At 45.5% G+C, this 19,117-nt stretch overlaps 2 protein-coding genes across 2 annotated transcripts in view; both read left to right on the forward strand.

Annotated features, from left to right (window-relative positions):
- FAM83C (family with sequence similarity 83 member C) overlaps window positions 1-10,031 on the forward strand; it is a 28,756-nt gene extending 18,725 nt beyond the window's left edge. The window contains exon 4 of the mRNA XM_054845481.1: window positions 8,665-10,031. Within this exon, the coding sequence (XP_054701456.1) occupies window positions 8,665-9,595 (931 nt within the window). The 3' untranslated portion in view covers window positions 9,596-10,031. The remainder of the gene's footprint in view (window positions 1-8,664) is intronic.
- Window positions 10,032-10,985: 954 nt separating this feature from the next.
- Window positions 10,986-18,086, forward strand: EIF6 (eukaryotic translation initiation factor 6). The gene is made up of 6 exons (XM_054845571.1): window positions 10,986-11,196; window positions 11,307-11,392; window positions 12,357-12,532; window positions 13,782-13,958; window positions 14,576-14,757; window positions 15,965-18,086. Exons 1-6 carry the CDS (start codon window positions 11,090-11,092, stop codon window positions 15,972-15,974), a joined length of 738 nt encoding a protein of 245 aa, XP_054701546.1. The 5' UTR covers window positions 10,986-11,089; the 3' UTR covers window positions 15,975-18,086.
- The last annotated feature ends 1,031 nt before the right edge of the window (window positions 18,087-19,117 follow it).

Here is a 19,117-nt window from a genome sequence, read left to right on the forward strand (position 1 = left end):
TGTATAATTTCTACCCTTGCAGTCATACTGTTCCTTGATTTCCTTCTACCCAGTAAGTTTCAGAGATGCCTCCTGTGTCACAGTCATTATTTCGGCTCAGGTATTTCACAACATCTATCTGTTTCTTTAGCTCATAAAATTTATGCATCCATGTAAACATTTGTATCTGGTCCAGTTGTTCACCACAGTGCACACTTCTAAACACATTTTAATTTGTTTAGATGTTCTTCACTGATACTAATTTCTTACTTAAGTGTCATTGACTTCCATCCTGTCCTTATATCAGAACACAGTTTTCTTGCTTTTATTCCCAAGGTAAAGTGGGCAATCTCAAACTGTGTGGCTTTCTACACATCACAGCTTTGCTTCAGATTCTAATTTAAAGCTTCCTTATATCTTCTGCATTATATCGTGCAGCAGCCAGGTTTCATTTAGGTTAAGATGGAATCCAGCATTCTTTATAGAGTAACTATGTTCCTACAGTTTTCCATTTCCTTATGAATCTACCATCCTTTCCCTAACATAATTTCCATAACCATGTCCTGAAATGCTCTTTTACCTCTCTGTCCCATTCTAAGCATGGAAGAGGGAGCATTTTATAAGGCTACCAATAAAATCCTGATCTTTATTTAGCTTCCTACTTAGGTGCTTTTATTTTACCCCTGAGACTCATCTATCTTGTTTTACGTTAATGGGACCTATACAGACATTGACCAGTGGCTTCTCTGTAGCGCTCCATAACTTAGATCCAAATATCTCTAGTATCCGGCATCCCAGTGAGCAACTCACTCATCATTCTTTGCTGGCATCCTGCCTGAGCATTGAATCATGGAGGACTACATCTGTGTGCTGTCTGTCTCCTATGGACACCAACCCAGTTCAGTACCTTTCATATAGCTTGGTTTGTACAACCTGGGCACAGTTACCATGCTGACCATCAGTCGAGTCTTTTCCAGACTCAACATCTTCTGTTCCTCAGAGGATTCAAGTCAAGTGAAAGGATCACGCACGTCTTATAGGCTATAATGTAGTTCATACACCCCCAGGATGTTTGCTTTTTTCCCCAACACTGGTGACACTACAGATGCATTTTTTCCTTAACACATACTCTAACCCCCAGAGCTGCTGCCTACTCATTCTCTAGCCTGTATTTGTGCACCTGATTGTGACTGCCTGGAATGTATTTTCTTTGAATATTTTCCTGTTGAACTGCATCAATTTTTTTCAGAACCTTTTTCAAACTCATATCTGTGCAGTCCCTCTCCATTAGATATGATTTGTGAATGTAATGAGCGTACCCTCTTCCATTATTTACGCTGCTCATGAAGATATTGGATAGCACCAGAGCCAAGATGTTAGAGTTTCAGTACATCCTTCTACGCTGACAGTGAATCCAGGTGTCTAGTGTCTCTTCATCCTCTCTTGCAGAGAGGTGTTTTCCTACTCTATCCTTGACTACTCAGGTATTCAGTAAGCATTTTTAATTCTTCAGCTGTAAGAGACTCTTTTATCTTCAAATGCATGTTCAAATCATGCCTGAAATCCATTTTCAGTCTCTATTACATCTTTAGCCATCAGATTCTCTCTTCTATGATCACTATATGCAGTATTACATGTATGCAGCAAGAGTAGTATACATATCGACATTTTCATATTAAACCCCAAATGTTGATACTGTTGTTCTATGTGCTGACATCTTCCTTGAGAGTTTTGTAAAAGCCCTTCTTATTTTCCAAAATACTCTTGGCAAGCTGAACTCATTCTGATACATTGCTGCCTATTGGTATGAATCAGACATGGTTTTGGAGAGTTTTCTAAATGTGGGAACCAAGCTCACTGCTCTTATCTTAAACAACTGTAGGCAAATTAGTTTAGACCCCTCAACTCATATGTGTTTATTGATTAAATATTTCCCTGTGTTTTCCATCTTTAACATTCTATTTCCTCTGAATGAATGCAAGGAGAAAACAGGGTTCATTGAGATATCTAGGAAAAGCAATAACCTAAAATCCTAAATGTAATTGTATATCTGGTTGTTTATTATTCTGGGCACCAGAAGAAACAGTATGTTTCTTTGAGCACTTATTTAACATAACAGAGTGAAGGATATTTACTAATGAAGACATTTACTGATGTAGCAGATGAGAGGAGCCTAAGGGCAAATGGGGCTAGAGCTAAACAGGATCTTGAACAGGAAAACTAGAGTAAACATTTGCCAGGTTAGGACTGGAGAAAAGAGGTGGTATTGTCAGCCTGACAGGGAGTTATGTGGCTGTTTGAGTTGCCTTAGAGAAGATTAAAATTTCTCAGCTCAAAATGGAAGATGGTCAAAGTATCGGTATGTGTCCCTGTGGTGGGTTGACCCTGGCTGGGGGCCAGGTGCCCCCCAGAGCCGCTCTATCACTGCCCTCCTTCACTAGACAGGGGAGAAAAAGTACAACGAAAAGCTTATGGGTCGAGATAAGGACAGGGAGAGATCACTCACTAATTGTCGTCACGAGCAAAACAGACTGAACTGAGAGAGGGAATTCATCTAATTTATTACTAAGCAAAACAGAGTAGAGCAATGAGAAATAAAATCAACTCTTAAAACACCTCCCCCCACCCCTCCCATCTTCCCAGGCTCAACTTCACTCCCGGCTTCAACCTCCGCCCCCCTCAGTGGCACAAGGGGACGGGGAATGGGGGTTACGGTCAGTTCATCACACGGTGTTTCTGCTGCTTCTTTGTCCTCAGGGGGAGGACTCCTCTCAACATTCCCCTGCTCCAACATGGAGTCGCTCTCACAGGAGACAGTCCTTCACAAACTTCTCCAACGTGAGTCTCTGCCATGGGCTACAGTCCTTCACAAACTGCTCCAGTGTGGTCTCTTCCATGGGGTGCAGACCTTCAGGAGCAAACTGTTCCAGCGTGGGTCCCCCACGGGGTCACAAGTCCTGCCAGCAAACCTGCTCTGGCGTGGGCTTCTCTCTCCACGGGGCCACAGGTCCTGCCAGGAGCTTGCTCCAGCGTGGGCTTCCCACGGGCCGCAGCCTCCTTCAGGTGCCTCCACCTGCTCCGGTGTGGGGTCCTCCACGGGCTGCAGGTGGAATCGCTACACCCCCTCATCCTTCCTCCATGGGCTGCAGGGGGACAGCCTGCTTCACCATGGCCTTCACCACGGGCTGCAGGGGGATCTCTGCTCTGGTGCCTGGAGCACCTCCTGCCCCTCCTTCTGCACTGACCTTGGTGTCTGCAGAGTTTCTTACATCTTCTCACTCCTCTCTCCGGCTGCAAAAGCTCTAACTGTTTTTTTTCCTTCTTAAATATGTTATCACAGAGGCACTGATTGGCTTGGCCTTGGCCAGCGGCGGGTCCATCTTGGAGCCGGCTGGCATTGGCTCTGTCAGACACAGGGGGAGCTTCTAGCAGCTTCTCACAGAAGCCACCCCTGTAGCCCTGCCCCCCCCCCCCCCGCTACCAAAACCTTGCCACAAAACCTTGCCACAAAACCTTGCCACGCATACCCAACACAGTCCTGTCACTGGCACGGAGAGGAAGGAGCTCATTGTTCGCTCTATTGTAGTGGAAGAAACTCAAGATTTAGGGTTGAAGCTGACATGACAACTGAAACTGAAAAATGAGAGGAGAAAGTTGAGAGGGTTACAAAAGCTCTACACCTGGCTTCAGTACAGAGGGAGAAAAAATTAAGTACATAAGCGTTTGGCAATGGAACAGGTACAGCCACATGGGTTTAAAGCTGGAGGAGCCTTGAATGTCTTTCTTTTAAAGATGCTCACATCCATGTTCCAAGCAAGAGGAAAGAGCTTTTATCTAACTTGACGAACAGTCACCTCAAGAAAGAAATCATAATTAAGCAAAAAGTGAGTGCATGAGGAATGGAAAGCATAGTGTATCACCAAGGAAACCCTGGGCTGATATGTATAGCAATAAAGTGAGCATTGCCAGAAGATAAGTTATATATAAAACCTTGCAGAGCACACCAAGCAAAGAGGAGGAAGTCCTCAGGTGTATAAATAAAAAGTGAATCCAGAAGAAAGAGACAAGGCATGATGCTGTAGGTATGAATAAGAAATAAGAGATCTCCTCTCAGTTGAGATGGAATGCCCAAATTAACTGAATTCATTGCACCATTTTTAATCAAAATGAAGATGAAAAATGAGGAGTGGAAATGATTTCAAGTGCATTGGAAGCAAGCTTAAAGAGCTTACTACAATAAAGTCAGATTATTGTCATCTTATCAAAGAAAATGTCACTTGAAATCAAAGGTCTAGTAATGAGTGTTGCGTAGTATCTACATTTAGCAACGAGCAAAAATGACACACAGAAGTTTGTACTGGCATACAAAAAGAAAAGAATGCCTTTGACAGCCAAAGTGACAGAAAAGCACTAAAAATGAGTAAGAGAAACTACTGAGAGAAGCGAAAAACCTTGTTGCAAATTCGTATCTCATCAGTTGGAAATAGCTGAAGCAGAGAAGCTGAGTGTGAAGAACTGTGCATCACCTGTACAGTACAGCTGTAGAAAGGTCATCGCAACCCTCGACCATGTTACAGTTTTACAGAGGGGCATGGGAAAAACTAATCTTGTTGTCGAAAATGCTGCTGAGATTAAGACCGGCTGAAATACTGCAAAGTGCTCTTGCCACTCATGCTCGACCCAAGCCAGAGCACCGGGGCAGGGGATGCTGTGACAGGACAGGCAAGTGTCGCCCACCTCCTGGGAGGTGATGTTCCAACTCCATCTCCTGGCCAAAGGCTGAGCTGCACCGGTTCCTGGAGGGTTCCTGCTCCAGGAGGGTCTGAAAGCAAGGCAGGGAAGGGATCCTATCCTACAGCCATCCTTTCCTAGACTTCTGTAATTTGTGCCCCAGAACTGGATATGGGATCTCTGTGTTGGAGCAGTTTGTTCCGAAAAAAATAATGGCAGGAAAATCCTACTGCTTTTAGAAACTCACATGATGCTAAAACATCCACAGTGGCCTGTAGCAAGGAGCTCCACAGCTTGCCTGTGTGTTGCGTTGTCTGTATTGAATTTGTAACCTGTTAATTCAACGCCTCATTTTTGTACCAGAAGAGACCAAGAATGATCATTCCCTTGCTATTTCCTCCATGCCATTCATGGAGGAAAAGACCTTTATCAGTTTGTAGCGATGGGAATAGCCATAGCTGGCAAGGCCACGTTGTCCTATCATAGAAACCTGTAGTATGGCAAGGAGGAGGGCTGTGCCACTGGTGGGGCTTGGATGATTCCTTACAGGTCCTGTCGTGACACAGAGTGAGCAGGCCCCCATCGGATCGGCATGGGAAACTGGGACACGGTAATGCCTGGACTGGGGAAAGAGCTGTGAGAGGCATCGGTGGCAAGGACAGTCGTAAGGCCAGGGGAGTGTATAGCTGGATCTGAAGCTGCTCCCCTTAGAGAGGAAAGGACAGCTTATGTGAATGAGAGGAGATGGATGGATTTATCTGTCGCGTGCATTTCTGTAGGGAGGCAGTACTTGTGTCAGAGGGTGCTGGGAGAAGACAGAAGGTAGCAGTCACTTCATCTGGGGAGGGAAGGAAAAACCTAAGCAAGACCTGTCGTTTACCTCCTGCTAAGGTGAGGCCAGAAGCCTTGATGGGCAGCTGTTGTGATGTTCCTGCTTGACCATTTGAGTCTGAGACATGAGACCTCCTAGCCAGAATGAGGAGGGCAATCACGACCACTTGCATGGCTGTTTCCAGGTCTGCTGGCAACAGCGGTGCCAGGCTGGGTGAACAGGGATAGCAGGCATTATCCTCCACCAGGCTGATGAGGGTCCTCTCGCAGTTCATGGAATGATGCTTGCAGTGTGAGGGATGCAAGCCTGCCCCACCAGATGAGAGGGTGTTCAGCCCTCTGAGTGCATTTGTGGTTTGAGGAGTTCAAATGGACACAAGTCTATGTGTGAGCAGAGTAGGTCCTGAGTTGGGATACGTCTAAGCACCGTGCGGTGCAGACAGCGCTCTTGTGTAGAAGGGTAATAGCTGTAAGGAACGTGAACGGGAACACCAGCACGCCTGGGAGCCAGGCAGTGCCCCTGGGACAGACGCTTTTGACAATGTCAGTACAGGCTACATGAAATCTCTCGTCTGGACTCCTGGATTTCTTCAAAGAACTCTCACAGCTTTGTGAGAGAGAACTTTTCTTTGCAAGAGCTGCCTTTCCTATTATATCATATTTACCTATATAGCCATTAATTGTATTCTTTAGAAGAGTCTCTACTAATTTGTGCTGTGCGGTTATGAGACTTAATGGTCTCGAACATTAAAAAAATGATATCACATTAGCAACCTTCCACTCTTCTGATAACAAAGGTACTTTCAAGTGAGAGATAACACATCCTGGTTAGTAGTTGAGCTATTTCATCCTTGCATTCCTTTGGGTTAATCTTACCTGGTCCTGCCAATTTGTTCCTATCTGCTTTGTTGATATGTTTTCTAATCTCTTCTACAGAGATTTCAACATGAGACTGATCCTCCCTTATGTTCTGTATAAAGGGCAGGGATCATCCCAAGCTCCTGTACAATAAACACTGATGCAGAGGAATTATCTGAGCGCTCCTATTACACATGGACCATGTGCTAGCCCCACAGAGAGCTGAATATTATTTCTTATGCCTTTTGCAATGTGTGACCCAATTTTTTCTAAAGATGGGCTTTCTGGTCTTAATAGCTTCTCTTCTGTCACTTAGCTATCCCAGCTATTTTCTGGTTTGTGGGGGGTTTTTTTGTTGTTGTTGTTGGGGTTTTTTCCCATGTCTCTGTGAAGCTGTATGCATTTGCTTTGAGCCTTCAGTACGGTATTTCTGAATACTCTTCATGCCACCTGCAAAAGTTTTTTACTCTTTTACTAATTCTTCATTCTTACTTCATCTACCTTTTGATATTAAGCAGATGAGTGTTTATCTTTTCATTTTGTGTTGGTCTTTGGCAGGTGTGTATGCTGAGTGTAAGTATAGTACTTTTTTCAAAACAACATTATGAACCATAGCAACTGCATATTGCTCAGGAACAAGCCAAGAGCTGGTTTTCCTACTAAAAGTTCCCAAATAGCTATCTTGTGAAGTAAGCATTGATGAGGTCCCAAAATATAGTGCCAGTATCTTGTCCTGAAATGACGTTTACTTGAGAATAATTGGGATCACCCATTACGATTGCTCTCCTGTAGTTTTTCTGATTTCATCCTGCCCTTGTCAAAGTCAGTATCTTGCTCTAGCAGCTGATAACGCAGCCCTAAACTGGTACTTTCATCTTTGAAGGTTTTGTTTTATTTAACACAATTAGCCTGCTAGTCTGGTTTGACTATAGCAAGAATAAAAGAAGCAGCTGATGACTGGGATGACCGGGAGCCTACTCTGTAAGAGGACCTTCCCTGTTTAATCTAGGAAAATGAAGATTGGGAGGAGAAATGTGGTTACTATTTGTAGATATACAGGGGAGAGCTAATTAAGTTACAGTTTTGGCACAAACAACAGGTAGGGTTAAACAGATAAAATATGCAGAGTGGCAATTAGTGAAAGTTTTTCCCCAGCTGGGGCACAACCTGATTTGTTTTAAGGTGGAACATAAGTTCCCAGAAAAGATTCCAACACACTGTACTGCAAGAGCAGGGACTGGACTTGCTGAGCAAAGGACTCGTGAACTTCTAACACCACGCATCTCTTAACTGGTAAGGAAAAGATGGAAAGAGTCTAGGGATCTCATGGCAATACTTACAGAAAACATCATCTAACCCTATCATAATCCTGTCCTGAGGCATTCCTGTGGGCTCTGGAGACCTCTGCTCCTCAAGGCAGTGCCCAAGATCTCCATTCCTCACTCTTCTGCCCGCCTAAGCAGCACCTTCAAGTCCATCACACGTTGCAGATGTGAAGGACGTGAGAACGTAGCTCCTGCCAAGGCAAGGGAAGAGAGCAGGAGACCAGGCATGCCTTGATATCCCCCCCAAACAGTCTCTGTGGAAGGTATGGGCGCAGTGTACTGTGCTAGCCAAATGCTGAGCTAGAAAGTCTGCAATGTAAATTGAGCAGAAAGAGCCCTTCAGTGCTCCATGCTTCCTGTCTCATTGTCCCATAGCCACACCACCTCCAGATAGTCGGAGGTCTTGCTGCTGCCTGCTTGATACAAACCACACACACTGCAATACCCCCTGCATGGACTGACGAGCCTGCCCACAAACAGCTAGCTGGTACTCGCCAACACACGGATGGGACGGGGAATGGGAAACGATGGTTCCTTGCTTATGGGCAGAGAGTGCTGGCAGGAGGAAGCTGGAGAGGAAAAGGCCTGAAACATGCTGCTGTACATTTTAGGCAGGGACCGGTTGCTGCTCTACGTCCTTCATAAGGCTAAGGAAAACTGGCTGATATTTTTTGTTCATTGTGTATATTTTCATACAGTTCATTACATCACTGAGCTTGAAATTAAATGACCATTTTAGGGTTGTTCTTTTGTAATTATGTAATGAGTACATTAATTTCTACGAGCAATCTGAGACTTGCATACTTCAGAAGAAGTTTTAATGACATAAATTGGGTATCAATACATCACTCAAATGTTAAAATCAATGCTAGCTATCTTGGTACTCCATGAACTAAAGGTACATGTGAGTTTGTGGTTTGTTTTTTTTCTTTTTTCACAGTTTCACCTGGCTTTGCAGTCAAGTCCACACCAGCCTGGTGACTCACTTCCGTGGTCAAATTGTTGCAGAGTTTGACAAGGAATTCCGGTACTTGTATGCAGAGTCCAGAGCAGTGACCAGCTTCTGTGTGCCAGATCCTGAAACCTGCCCCTCTTCTCAGAATACCTCAAAAGTTGCCAACTCCTTTTTAAAAGCTGCACAGGTCAATGATGCTGAAACCTCAAGCCCCTCCAGCAGCCTTTCCAACATAAGCATCAGAAGCATAAAAATGTCTCCCTTTCTGAAAAACTCCAGCTACAACGTACACCAGGAAAAGCAAGACTCAAGCTCTGATTCCGGTAATAAGAAGGGGAAGGAAGACACATCTCTGAAGCCCACTTGCCCTAAGCAGCAAGGAGAACCACCAGACTCACCGAACAGTCCTCCAAATAAATCCACCCCAGCCTTGTATCACAAATCAAATCTCATGACAGCAAGGACATTCTTGCAGCCGGAGCCCTCCTCTGCCCTGAGCTCCAATAAACCTAGTTATCAAGAGGACAATAAGGCTAACAGCAGCCACTGCTCCCCACAGGAGCAGACGTTGCAGTCCCTTTCGGAGGGTGTCAGTAGCAACGGGACAAGCATGAAGCAGAAAGGGCCTGCAGAAAGGGAAACGACAGCAGAAAATGACAACACTTTTTATGGGATTGACAAAAGACAGAGTCCTGGACAAGGAAAATTGGACATGCTATCCCCATACAACCAGTTAAAAAGAGATAAAAAGCCTGTAGTTCCTTCCTATGATAAACTCACTGAGGACATGCTGACAGAAAAGAACAGCACGTATGGGGCTGAGAAAAGAATGACTCTTGGGCACAGTAAGCTGGATCTGATCACCAAGTACAACAAGTTAAAAACTAAACACATACACAGTAGGTTCGAACTCTGACCTGGGCCTTGAGGTGTCCTTTGGTCTTATTTTCAAGTGGCTGTTTTTCCCCACCAATCATTATATCTGGGGCTTGAAATCAAAATATGGGTGGCAAATTAGTCTTGTTCCTGTTAAAAGGTGTCTGTGCTATTTCTAATATATGCAGATGAGTGATTTAGATGAGATTAGCAAGTATGGTTCAAATTTTCAATTACAAGATCATGGCAGGAGAGAGAAAATGACATAAACTTAATCCACACTTCTACATTCTTTTCTACCCATTTGGGAAAGAACCATTCCCCACCCCCCAAACTTACCGCAAAACCATTGCTATGGCTGGAAACTGTTTGGCCACCGAGGTGAACCCAGGTTATCTTTGTATTGATGGATTCCTCTCCCTGTATCCACGTGCTGAAAATGAAATGCTCAAAGACAGGGTAGCATTAAAATAAAGGAGCCGTTCTGCTGGAAAGAGCTGTGTTGGGTCCCTCGTGGGGAGGTGAGCGCCCCGAGCTTGGCCAGGGCCCCTCTATGCTGAGCTGTGCCACGCCAGGAGGATACGGGTGGCATGTCTGGGCGTGTGGTTGGCATCTGCGCACGGTTGACATCAGTACATAAGTGGTGTCTGCATGAGTGGGATCACCACATGGGTCGTGTGTGCGCATGGATGGTGTCTGCGCATGGGTGGGATCACCACGTGGACGGTGCCTGCGCATGGGTGGGATCACCACGTGGACGGTGCCTGCACATGGGTGGGATCACCACGTGGACGGTGCCTGCGCATGGGTGGGATCACCACATGGACGGTGCCTGCGCATGGGTGGGAACACCACGTGGACGGTGCCTGCGCACGCGTGGTGTCTGCACAAAGGTTGTATCTGAACACAGGTGGCAGCTGACACAGGTCACACCCGGACACGCGTGGCCCCCGTACACGAGGGCACGCTGAGGCGCTCCGCTGGCATGTCTGCACGCAGGTGACTCGTCTGCAGCCGGGTGCTGCTGTACACGGATGGCGTCAGCACCCAGGTGGTGCCCGGGCAGGGACGGCGTGTCTGCACATGGTGGCATCTGGGCACGGGCTGTGTCTGCACACGGGGGGCCGTGGCCCACGGTGGCACATCCAGGCACAGACAGCAACGGCACGTGGGGCCCACGGGGGCGCCTTCGGGTGCAGGTGGCCTGTGAGGGCACACGGGTGGCCTCTGCCCGTGGTGGTGTATCGAGGCCCGTGGCAACACGTCACGGCCCACGGTGACGTGGTGGAGGCCGGGGCGGAGCGCGGTGCCTGGGGACGTGCTGCCGTCACGCAGCGCCCCTCATGGCGGCGGCCTGGGCGAACGCGCCTCCCGCCCGGTGGCGGCGCTGTCCCCATCAGGCGCGGCCGGGGCCGCTCTTCCCCCCCCTTGCCGCCCGCCGCCGGCGGAAGCGGAAGCGGCAACGCCGCGTGCGTCCGCGGTGCCCGTTGCAGCTCGGCCTGTCCTCGCCGCAGCGCCCGGCCCCAGCCCGGCCATGGCCGTACGCGCCAGCTTCGAGAACAACAACGAGCTGGGCTGCTTCGCCAAGCTCACCAACGCCTACTGCCTCGTGGCCATCGGCGGCTCCGAGAACTTCTACAGGTGAGGGAGCTCTGAGGGCCCCGCCCGGCCTGGCCTGGCCTAGCTCGGCCCGGCCGCCGCCGCCTCGCCGAGCCCCGTGGCAGTACCCTAACGGCGCTTTGTCCTTGCAGCGTCTTCGAGGGGGAGCTCTTCGGGACCATCCCGGTGGTGCACGCCTCCATCAGCGGCTGCCGCATCATCGGCAGAATGTGTGTGGGTAGGTGGCGGGCGGCCTTGCGCACTCCGGGCCCGGCCGTGGCCTCGGGCCGAGAAGAGCCCAGGAGGGGCTCCGGTGGCAACACGAAAACGTTCTCGTGTTCGGTTGGTGCACGCTGTGACGTGCTGTCGGTTTAACTGTGGTGCAGAGTCCGACGGGCAGCACCCCTCATCCTCAGGGTTTTGTTGTAATGCTTCAATGCATTCAATGTAATGCGAAGAGGAGGAGGAGGAGTGGAAATGGAAAAGTTAAAACTCGCCTGATAACAAAGAGCTGGGGTAGCGGGGAGTGTTTGCCTCTCAGGGCTTGAAGATGGGCTAAGGGCATGTGTAAGTCGACTTTCTGGTAAACTGGGAGAAGCTTTGTTTTTCTTAAGGTTAATGATTCAGTGCCAGCGCTGGAGGGGCAGAGTCCAGGGAGGCACTAACAAATGGGAAAGTCAAGGAAAAGTCTCATCTGCCTCTGGCTAGCGAGACCCTTTTCAGTCAGATGAACTTCTTGCTTGAGTTTTGTTCCTGTGGAGAGAATGTCTTGGTCCGTCCTACCCTACTGCTTTGCCACAGTAAAGTGATACAAACCAGCAGCACCTGTACATTTTGTGCGGTAGTTGGCATCTGTAGGGGAAATTCCTTGTCAAAGTGTTTCATTGAGAACCTCAGGCTTCCTTTAGTTCTGTTGAAAAAGAGAAGTGGTTAAAGATAGTGCCATTCAGCCACTTCTAGTCTGAAACAAGTCTGTGCTTTTTCCTGGTTTTCCCTTACCAGTGGTGCTGTGTTATTTTTAGATGGTAATGCGATTTCTCTTGGGCTGAATGCTGGGCTTGGGAGGAGTGGATGGGACAGGGGCAATTGAAGCCTTTATATGAACATCAGGAAAGTAGGAGGTGTTGTGGAAACATTCTGGAAACATTCTTTTTTTACTTCTCTTTTTGTTTTTTTGTTGGGTTTATTTTTTGTCATTTTAGGAAACAGACACGGACTGTTGGTCCCAAGCAGTACGACAGACCAAGAACTTCAACATATCCGCAATAGTCTTCCAGATTCTGTACGCATTCAACGAGTAGAAGAGCGTCTCTCGGCACTGGGCAATGTCACTACCTGCAATGACTATGTAGCTCTTGTTCATCCAGATCTTGACAGGGTATGTGGCTCTATAATGCTTTTAAATTCATAGTGGATACATGTGAAATGATTGGCAAGCTGTGGTTTGGGTTTGTAGTTGTTGAGGATTGCTCGATGTAGCACAGGGATCAGAAAACCTACACTAACAGCTGAGCTAATGTGATGCAGGAGGCTGTGCTGCCTTGTGTTCCCTTCCTTCGCAAGCGAGAAATCTTAGGATTGGATTTTGGACTTCCGACTTGGTTTCAGTTGATCTGTTTATCTTTATTTATCTATATTTATCTTTATTTGTGGATGTGGACCCTGCCCCTGCTGTAGTGAATGCCCTCTGCAGAAGGGAAGGAGTGGGATGTGGAAGTATATTGTTGGGTGCAGTTTGCTTTGCATATGTAAAATTGAATAAATAAAAGAGGGTGTGCACACGTGTAATAAAAATGTCATGAAGAGTTTAGTCAGGACTACAGCAGTAGTTACAAGCTACTGCTGAGCTAGTTGAGATTTGTAATAGTTGAAAGAGGCTATGGATGTGGTGGTGTGCATGTTTACAGAGGGCAAATGAAAAAGGGAAGGTTCTTGTATGAAAGTTTAAAATGAGGGCAGAGGAGACAAAGTTGCTGCTTCTTTATGTTTCAGAACTGATATCTTTATAGCATTAGGGAGAGATGTGTTGTGTGTCTACAGATGGTGAAGGTCCTTACAGTGTTTGCTTTCAGTTTGGGCTAAAGGTCACGAAGAAATGGGGCTTGGTGTTAGGAATGCAAAGGAGGAAAAAAAGGCGGGGTGGGGAGGGAAGGTAATGTTATTTGCAGCATATTAAGTGTAAAAAGTAAGATAAGATGGCCAGAGAGGGAGAAATCAAAATAATTCACAGTGAAAACCTGGAGGGGAAGGAAGTTCTTGGAATTATACAGAAGAGTAAGAAAATTTTGTCCCAGTGGCATGGGACAAAAGAGGACTGGTTCACAGGGAATGCCCATGGAACAGGTATTGACACAACTGATGTCAACATGATGCCAGCATCCTCCAGAAAGAGGGGAGAAGAGCATTTCTCAGTGAGGGCACAGTGTTGTGTTTAGTTCTAGTGCCCCAGCTCAGTGTGCACAGTTACTCCACGTCTGGAGTATAAAGGTTGAGTAAGTGTTTTAGAATGATCACAATGGATTGTGAAAAGTGAGGATCCCAGCTGATGGTTGCGTGCGGGAATAGCTTGACTTCAAATTCTACAGTACCATTTTGCTGAGGACTTTATTCTCTCTTTCTGTTTGCAGGAGACAGAAGAGATCTTGGCAGATGTACTGAAGGTTGAGGTTTTCAGGCAAACGGTAGCGGATCAGGTGCTGGTAGGAAGTTACTGTGTTTTTAGTAACCAAGGAGGAATTGTGCACCCCAAAACTTCAATTGACGATCAGGATGAACTGTCTTCGTTGCTCCAGGTCCCACTCGTGGTAAGGCACTTACAGGGTTTTGTTTTCTTTTGCCACTCCCTTCCAACACAGTTCTTGGTTTTTTTGTTTCTGCATCTCATGGGTTCCTAGATACTTTTTTTTCTGCAGAGCTGTTCCAAGTGGGAGATGAGAAGGTTTGAATGGGGCAAGTCTCCTGAGACATTTTCCTTGTCTTTTCTGAGTCCGAAGAAGCTGCTTAGCACCTTTAGTTTCCTTCTGAAACGTTGCTTTGTTGGGATTATGCAAGTTGTGCTGATTGACTCATACAGAACGTGAGACTGGCCAAACCACAGATAAAGGCAGTATTTAAAAAAATTATGTAATACAATCCTGTGCCTGCCCAGTTGGATTTGTGAATTTCACGATCGCTATGCCTTTACACTTCCTACTTGTTAGATTTTATTTCACTGAATGTCACACAATTTTCTCTCCAGAGATTAAAGGCTGTCCATTCATCTTTTTATCTGAAATCTTTATAACTTTGTTGATGGCAGAAGCTCTAATCTTTTCAGGAGTGTGAGTTGAGACCTTCCACTAAAGGCTCATAATAAGGATGCGTAACGAAATGTGTGCCTGTCTGCTTACCCTGTTAACTCTTGCCGCTTTGTTTTTGCTAGGCTGGAACAGTGAATCGTGGCAGCGAGGTCATTGCAGCAGGAATGGTTGTGAATGACTGGTGTGCCTTCTGTGGGCTGGACACGACCAGCACTGAGCTCTCCGTCATTGAGAGTATCTTCAAGCTGAATGAAGCTCAGCCAAGTACCATCGCTACCAACATGAGAGATTCCTTGATTGACAGGTAAGAAGGATCGAAGTCTGTGTATAATCATGATCAAAACAGGCAAGATTTTACTATAAAACTAGCTGTTTTCACTGATTTATCTTTTTTTTTTGTATTACTCTTTATTTTACTTTTTTACTTAGTCTTTCCTTTTGTTGGGTTACTGAAAGCAGTTACCTTGTTGCAGAAGGGTTTGTTTCCTTGTAGTTAATCAGCCTGCTTAGTCCTGTACGGAAAGTGTAAGGCTTTTTGTTGCAATTATAATACTTTTTATGAGAAATATATCCATTTCAACTTCCAGATACCTTTTTTTTTTTTCTAGCTGTTCAGTGCTTAGCTATGACTTGAATGGATTTTTTTAAACAAATCTTGGTTTAAAAATTAAAATGCCAGTGACTTTGCTTGACATCTTGGCTTTTGATTATTGTAACCCATAAAACTGTTTCAAATGTCGGCTACAACCATTTCTAGAGCCAAGGAGACTTCAGAGCTTGTCTGCTGCCTGCCTTAAATCTTCTTAATTTAAGGCTGCTGTCTTACTTCTTTTTTAAAGCCTTTTTGTCAAAGGCTTTGCCCAAGTTACTTTTTAATGGGAGGCCAGTTTTGTTGTTTTCTGTCTGGAGTGGTAGTGATATAGGACCTTCCCCATTCATTAATGTATGCAAATTTTTAAAAAAGATTTAGGCATATGTATAGATGAATGTCCTATGCGAACTTCATTTAGGCTTCCATCTGATTACAACTCTTACGATCATTGCTGTGGTGCCAGAGGCGTGTTCTTGAGCTATATAGGCCATTGTAACTTAGTGGCTGAATTCTCAGTTATCAGAAGAATGTATGGGAATGGTTTATGGCATAAGGAAAGAATAAGGAATTCCTTGAATGAAGAGTTCTTTGCTCCCCCTTCACGGTTACTGTATAAAAGCTTGATGTCTCTGAGCATAACAGAGCCATAATTAAACTTGCTCTGAGCTTTTCATAACCAGCTAGACCAGGCTGAGCATATATTTTGCCTTTCCCAGCTTGACAAGTCTGTTCTTATGGCTGGCTCTTAGCAGCAGCTGGGTCTGCTTCCCTTTTTGTAGACCCTTATGGTCTAGGAAAGGAAATTTCTATTGGGCCTTGGTAATTGGAGGCTGAGAACTGACTGTACTGGTGTTTTGAAATGCCTTCTGCAGTCTCTGGCACTCATCTGCTAAATCTTCTTTCTGTTTTGTCTTTTTAGCTTGACATGAGCAGTGTTGGTTCCTACTTTCCAGAAAGCTCCTAAGGAGTGAAGTGTCAAGCTGCACTTTGGATTACAGACATCTAGACCTTCTGATGTTTCTGCAGGCCTAGCCCAAGGAAGAAGCTACAAAACCAACTTTTTGTAGTGTTTTGTAAACTAAGTATTACCAAAACTGACAAATAACATACATAAGTTACAAATAAGGAATGCTCTCTATCCCTTTGCTGAATTTTTCCAGTTCTTCAGCTGTGCTTTTCTTATTTTGTGATGCTGAGGTCCTCAAATTAGCCCACAATATTTACTCTTGTGGCTCTTGGATATTGATCGCTAGAGATTATTTTGCCTTAAATAATGCATTAGTGTTCTGCTGTACAGCAGTCTGTTTCAGCACATACATGGCACTGCCCTCTCTTTCCACACTCCTGCTAAAGCATGGTGGTTTTGCTGCAGGTAGACTTAAGAGCTCCTTGTATGTTCAATACTGAAAATACAGTATTTACTTGCCACAAAATAATTCAAAAGTCATCACCTGCTCTCTTGCCCTGACTTGCAGCTATTCCCACAGGGCCAGTGTTTCTGAAGTGATCGGCTCAGATTAAAATGAGTTTCTCAAAGTCAATCCAGGGGCTTCTAACAGCAACAATGTGTTGTGTTTGATCTGTTGTCTGCAGATGCCTGGTGGCATGTGTGCTGCTGCCGAGGCATCTGCAAGAGAGAGCCTAGAAAAGCACGCTATTGCCAGTGGGCTTAAATGTGTTCTACAGGAGTTAGCCACCTATGCTGGGAAACTCTTAGAAGTCAGCACATCAAAAAATATTTAAACCACCTCATCTTGAGTTATCTTGGAGACAAAGGTTAAGTAACACGGTTCTAAGCAGTTACTCCGTTCAGTCAGATGTTACAAACTTGGGAGCTTGCTAATTAAGAGCTCTGCCTTTATCAGGGAGTGATGATGATGAAAAGGAGCTGTAGATACTGCTTTCAGGTTGAAGATAGGCATTTGCTTCTAAACAGCTGTTGCTCACTGATCTCTCATTTCAGTTGCTTTTCTTCTGCTTGACTGTTAAAGGCATACTGAAGGCATAGAAATGCCTCCACTTCCCACCCTAAGGGGATGTGGAAACTCCTCGCTTGCTTCCCCACAGCTGCATTCCTCTTGTCTGGGTTCTCTTGAGGAGTGCTGTCCTGAAGGCAGTGTGGGCAGAGCTCTTTTTTGGCCTTGGTGCTTCAGGCTTTGTAGAAAATTAAGTAAATCTCCATTTTTGTTTTACTGTCGGGATGTTTAGGGAAGGTTCTATAAGTTTGGGTTGATTAAAGGTTGCTCCTTAAACTTTTAACTAAAGATTGCCATAGGATCTCAGATCAGCAGTCCTGCCATCTGGTCTGCCCAGAATGGTAGCTGAGCCAGGGGCTGCCATTTCCAGACAGCTCAGTGTCCTTCTGCCATTGGGGAAGCCTGTAAACAGCTTGTAGCTCCTTGCAACTCGGGCTAACAATTTTTGGTGTTTATGGCCCCTTTGATATAGTGGACTACATTTCTTGGCACTGACTCCCAGGTCTTCTCCTCTTAGTGTATTTCAGTATTTAGAGTGAGAAGCTTCTTTCCTTTGGCCACCTCACAGAGCTCTGTTCTTAGGTATAGATGGCAAAGAGTCTGATTGTTGCTATCGGTGTTAGCATGTATTCGTCAAGTGTGAAATGAGCAAGGCTGAAGTTCTCCTCTGCAACTTCTGTAATTTTTTTTTCCATTCCAGTTAATAGGCAGGAATCTTCATTTATATCAGAGATCTTGGTCTGTGTTACGTGTTAAAAATTGCTTAGAGATAAACAAGAAAAATAATCCAATCTCTGTATAATCCAAATTCTTAAATAGGGAAGATACTGGTACAGTGTTGGGGGTTGTGCTATGCCAAAGAGGATTAAAGACAGCAGAAATGGGTATTGCTAACTGTGGTGTGCGATCTCTTACAAAAGTTGCATTGAAACTTGGGAACTGGAAGGTGGCAAATGTGATACCTGTTCTAAGCAAGGGTTTGTGGGATTTCTGACCTAGTAAGATGGACCTATGTACAAGGAAAACAGAAACTATAATAAAGAATGGAATTAGTAGAAACCCGGATATTGTGAGAGAATATAAACTTGGTGTTTTAATGGCAAGTCGTGTCTCACAAGACCTATGCAGTTCTTTAAAGAAGTCCACAGGGATTTGGAGAACGTCTGTTGTAATGTATTTCTGAAATGAACTTGGCAGGGTTTTGCGCTAAAGGGTTTTAAGGACCCTGGGTGAGTGATCCCATGGAACGAGAGGGAATTACATGCTTGAGGATGGGGGAAAAAGAGTAGATGGTTAGATTTTCCAGGAGTTTCACAGGGAGCTCTGCTGGCAGCCACGATGTTCAGTGTTTCTGTGTCCTGTTTGGGAAAGGCAGTGCAGGGAAAGTTTGCCCGTGCTGACTTACTGTGACTAGTAAGGATGAGGACTGACTCATGGGTTGATAGAAAGGCAAGTTCAGTGCAGTTGAATGTGAAGTGAAGCATGTTGTGGTTAAGAATCCAAATCCACACCTGTAGTGATGAACTCTGAGCAGTGCAAGAGCAAATTCTTGGCCTGAAGGTACATATTTGAACATGTGCTCAGTCTTCAGTAACAGTCAAAAAAGCAAACTGAATGTGTGGAGTTAATTAGGAAAACAAAGCCCAAAGTATCACTATCTGTAAATCCATGATGCATCTTTAGCTTGAGTACTACGTGTAGATTAGATGCAAGTGTTGCACAGCACTTGCCAAGCTTTTCCGCAAATACATATTTTTGGGTAATGCTTACCTGCTTTGTTGTTCATTAAATTTTGGTGGTTCTGATTCAGCCCCAGCCGGCAGCTGAGCACCACACAGCTGCTCACTCACTGCTGCTTCCCTGGCGGCATGGGGAGAAGAATGGGAACACAAAGGTAAAACTCGTGGATTGGGATAAGGACAGTTTACTGGGACAGCAAAGGGAGAGGGAAATAACAACAAAGTATTTACAACAGAATATACAAAGCAGGTGATACACAGTGCAATTTGCTCAGCCCAAAACCTGACAACTGCACACTCAGCCCATCCTAGAGCTGCTGTTCCTTCCCGGCTACCCCCCTTTATATGCTGAGCATG

Source organism: Grus americana, chromosome 17 (genome assembly GCF_028858705.1).
Source record: "Grus americana isolate bGruAme1 chromosome 17, bGruAme1.mat, whole genome shotgun sequence".
Classification (NCBI taxonomy): domain Eukaryota; kingdom Metazoa; phylum Chordata; class Aves; order Gruiformes; family Gruidae; genus Grus; species Grus americana.

What these genes read in the sequence shown, in the direction of transcription:
- EIF6 (XM_054845571.1), top strand. Translation starts at nt 11,090, where the DNA reads ATGGCCGTACGCGCCAGCTTCGAGAACAACAACGAGCTGGGCTGCTTC. An exon ending in GGCTCCGAGAACTTCTACAG is followed by an intron (nt 11,197 to 11,306) that starts GTGAGGGAGCTC and finishes TTGTCCTTGCAG; the next exon opens with CGTCTTCGAGGGGGAGCTCT. An exon ending in TTCATCCAGATCTTGACAGG is followed by an intron (nt 12,533 to 13,781) that starts GTATGTGGCTCT and finishes TTCTGTTTGCAG; the next exon opens with GAGACAGAAGAGATCTTGGC.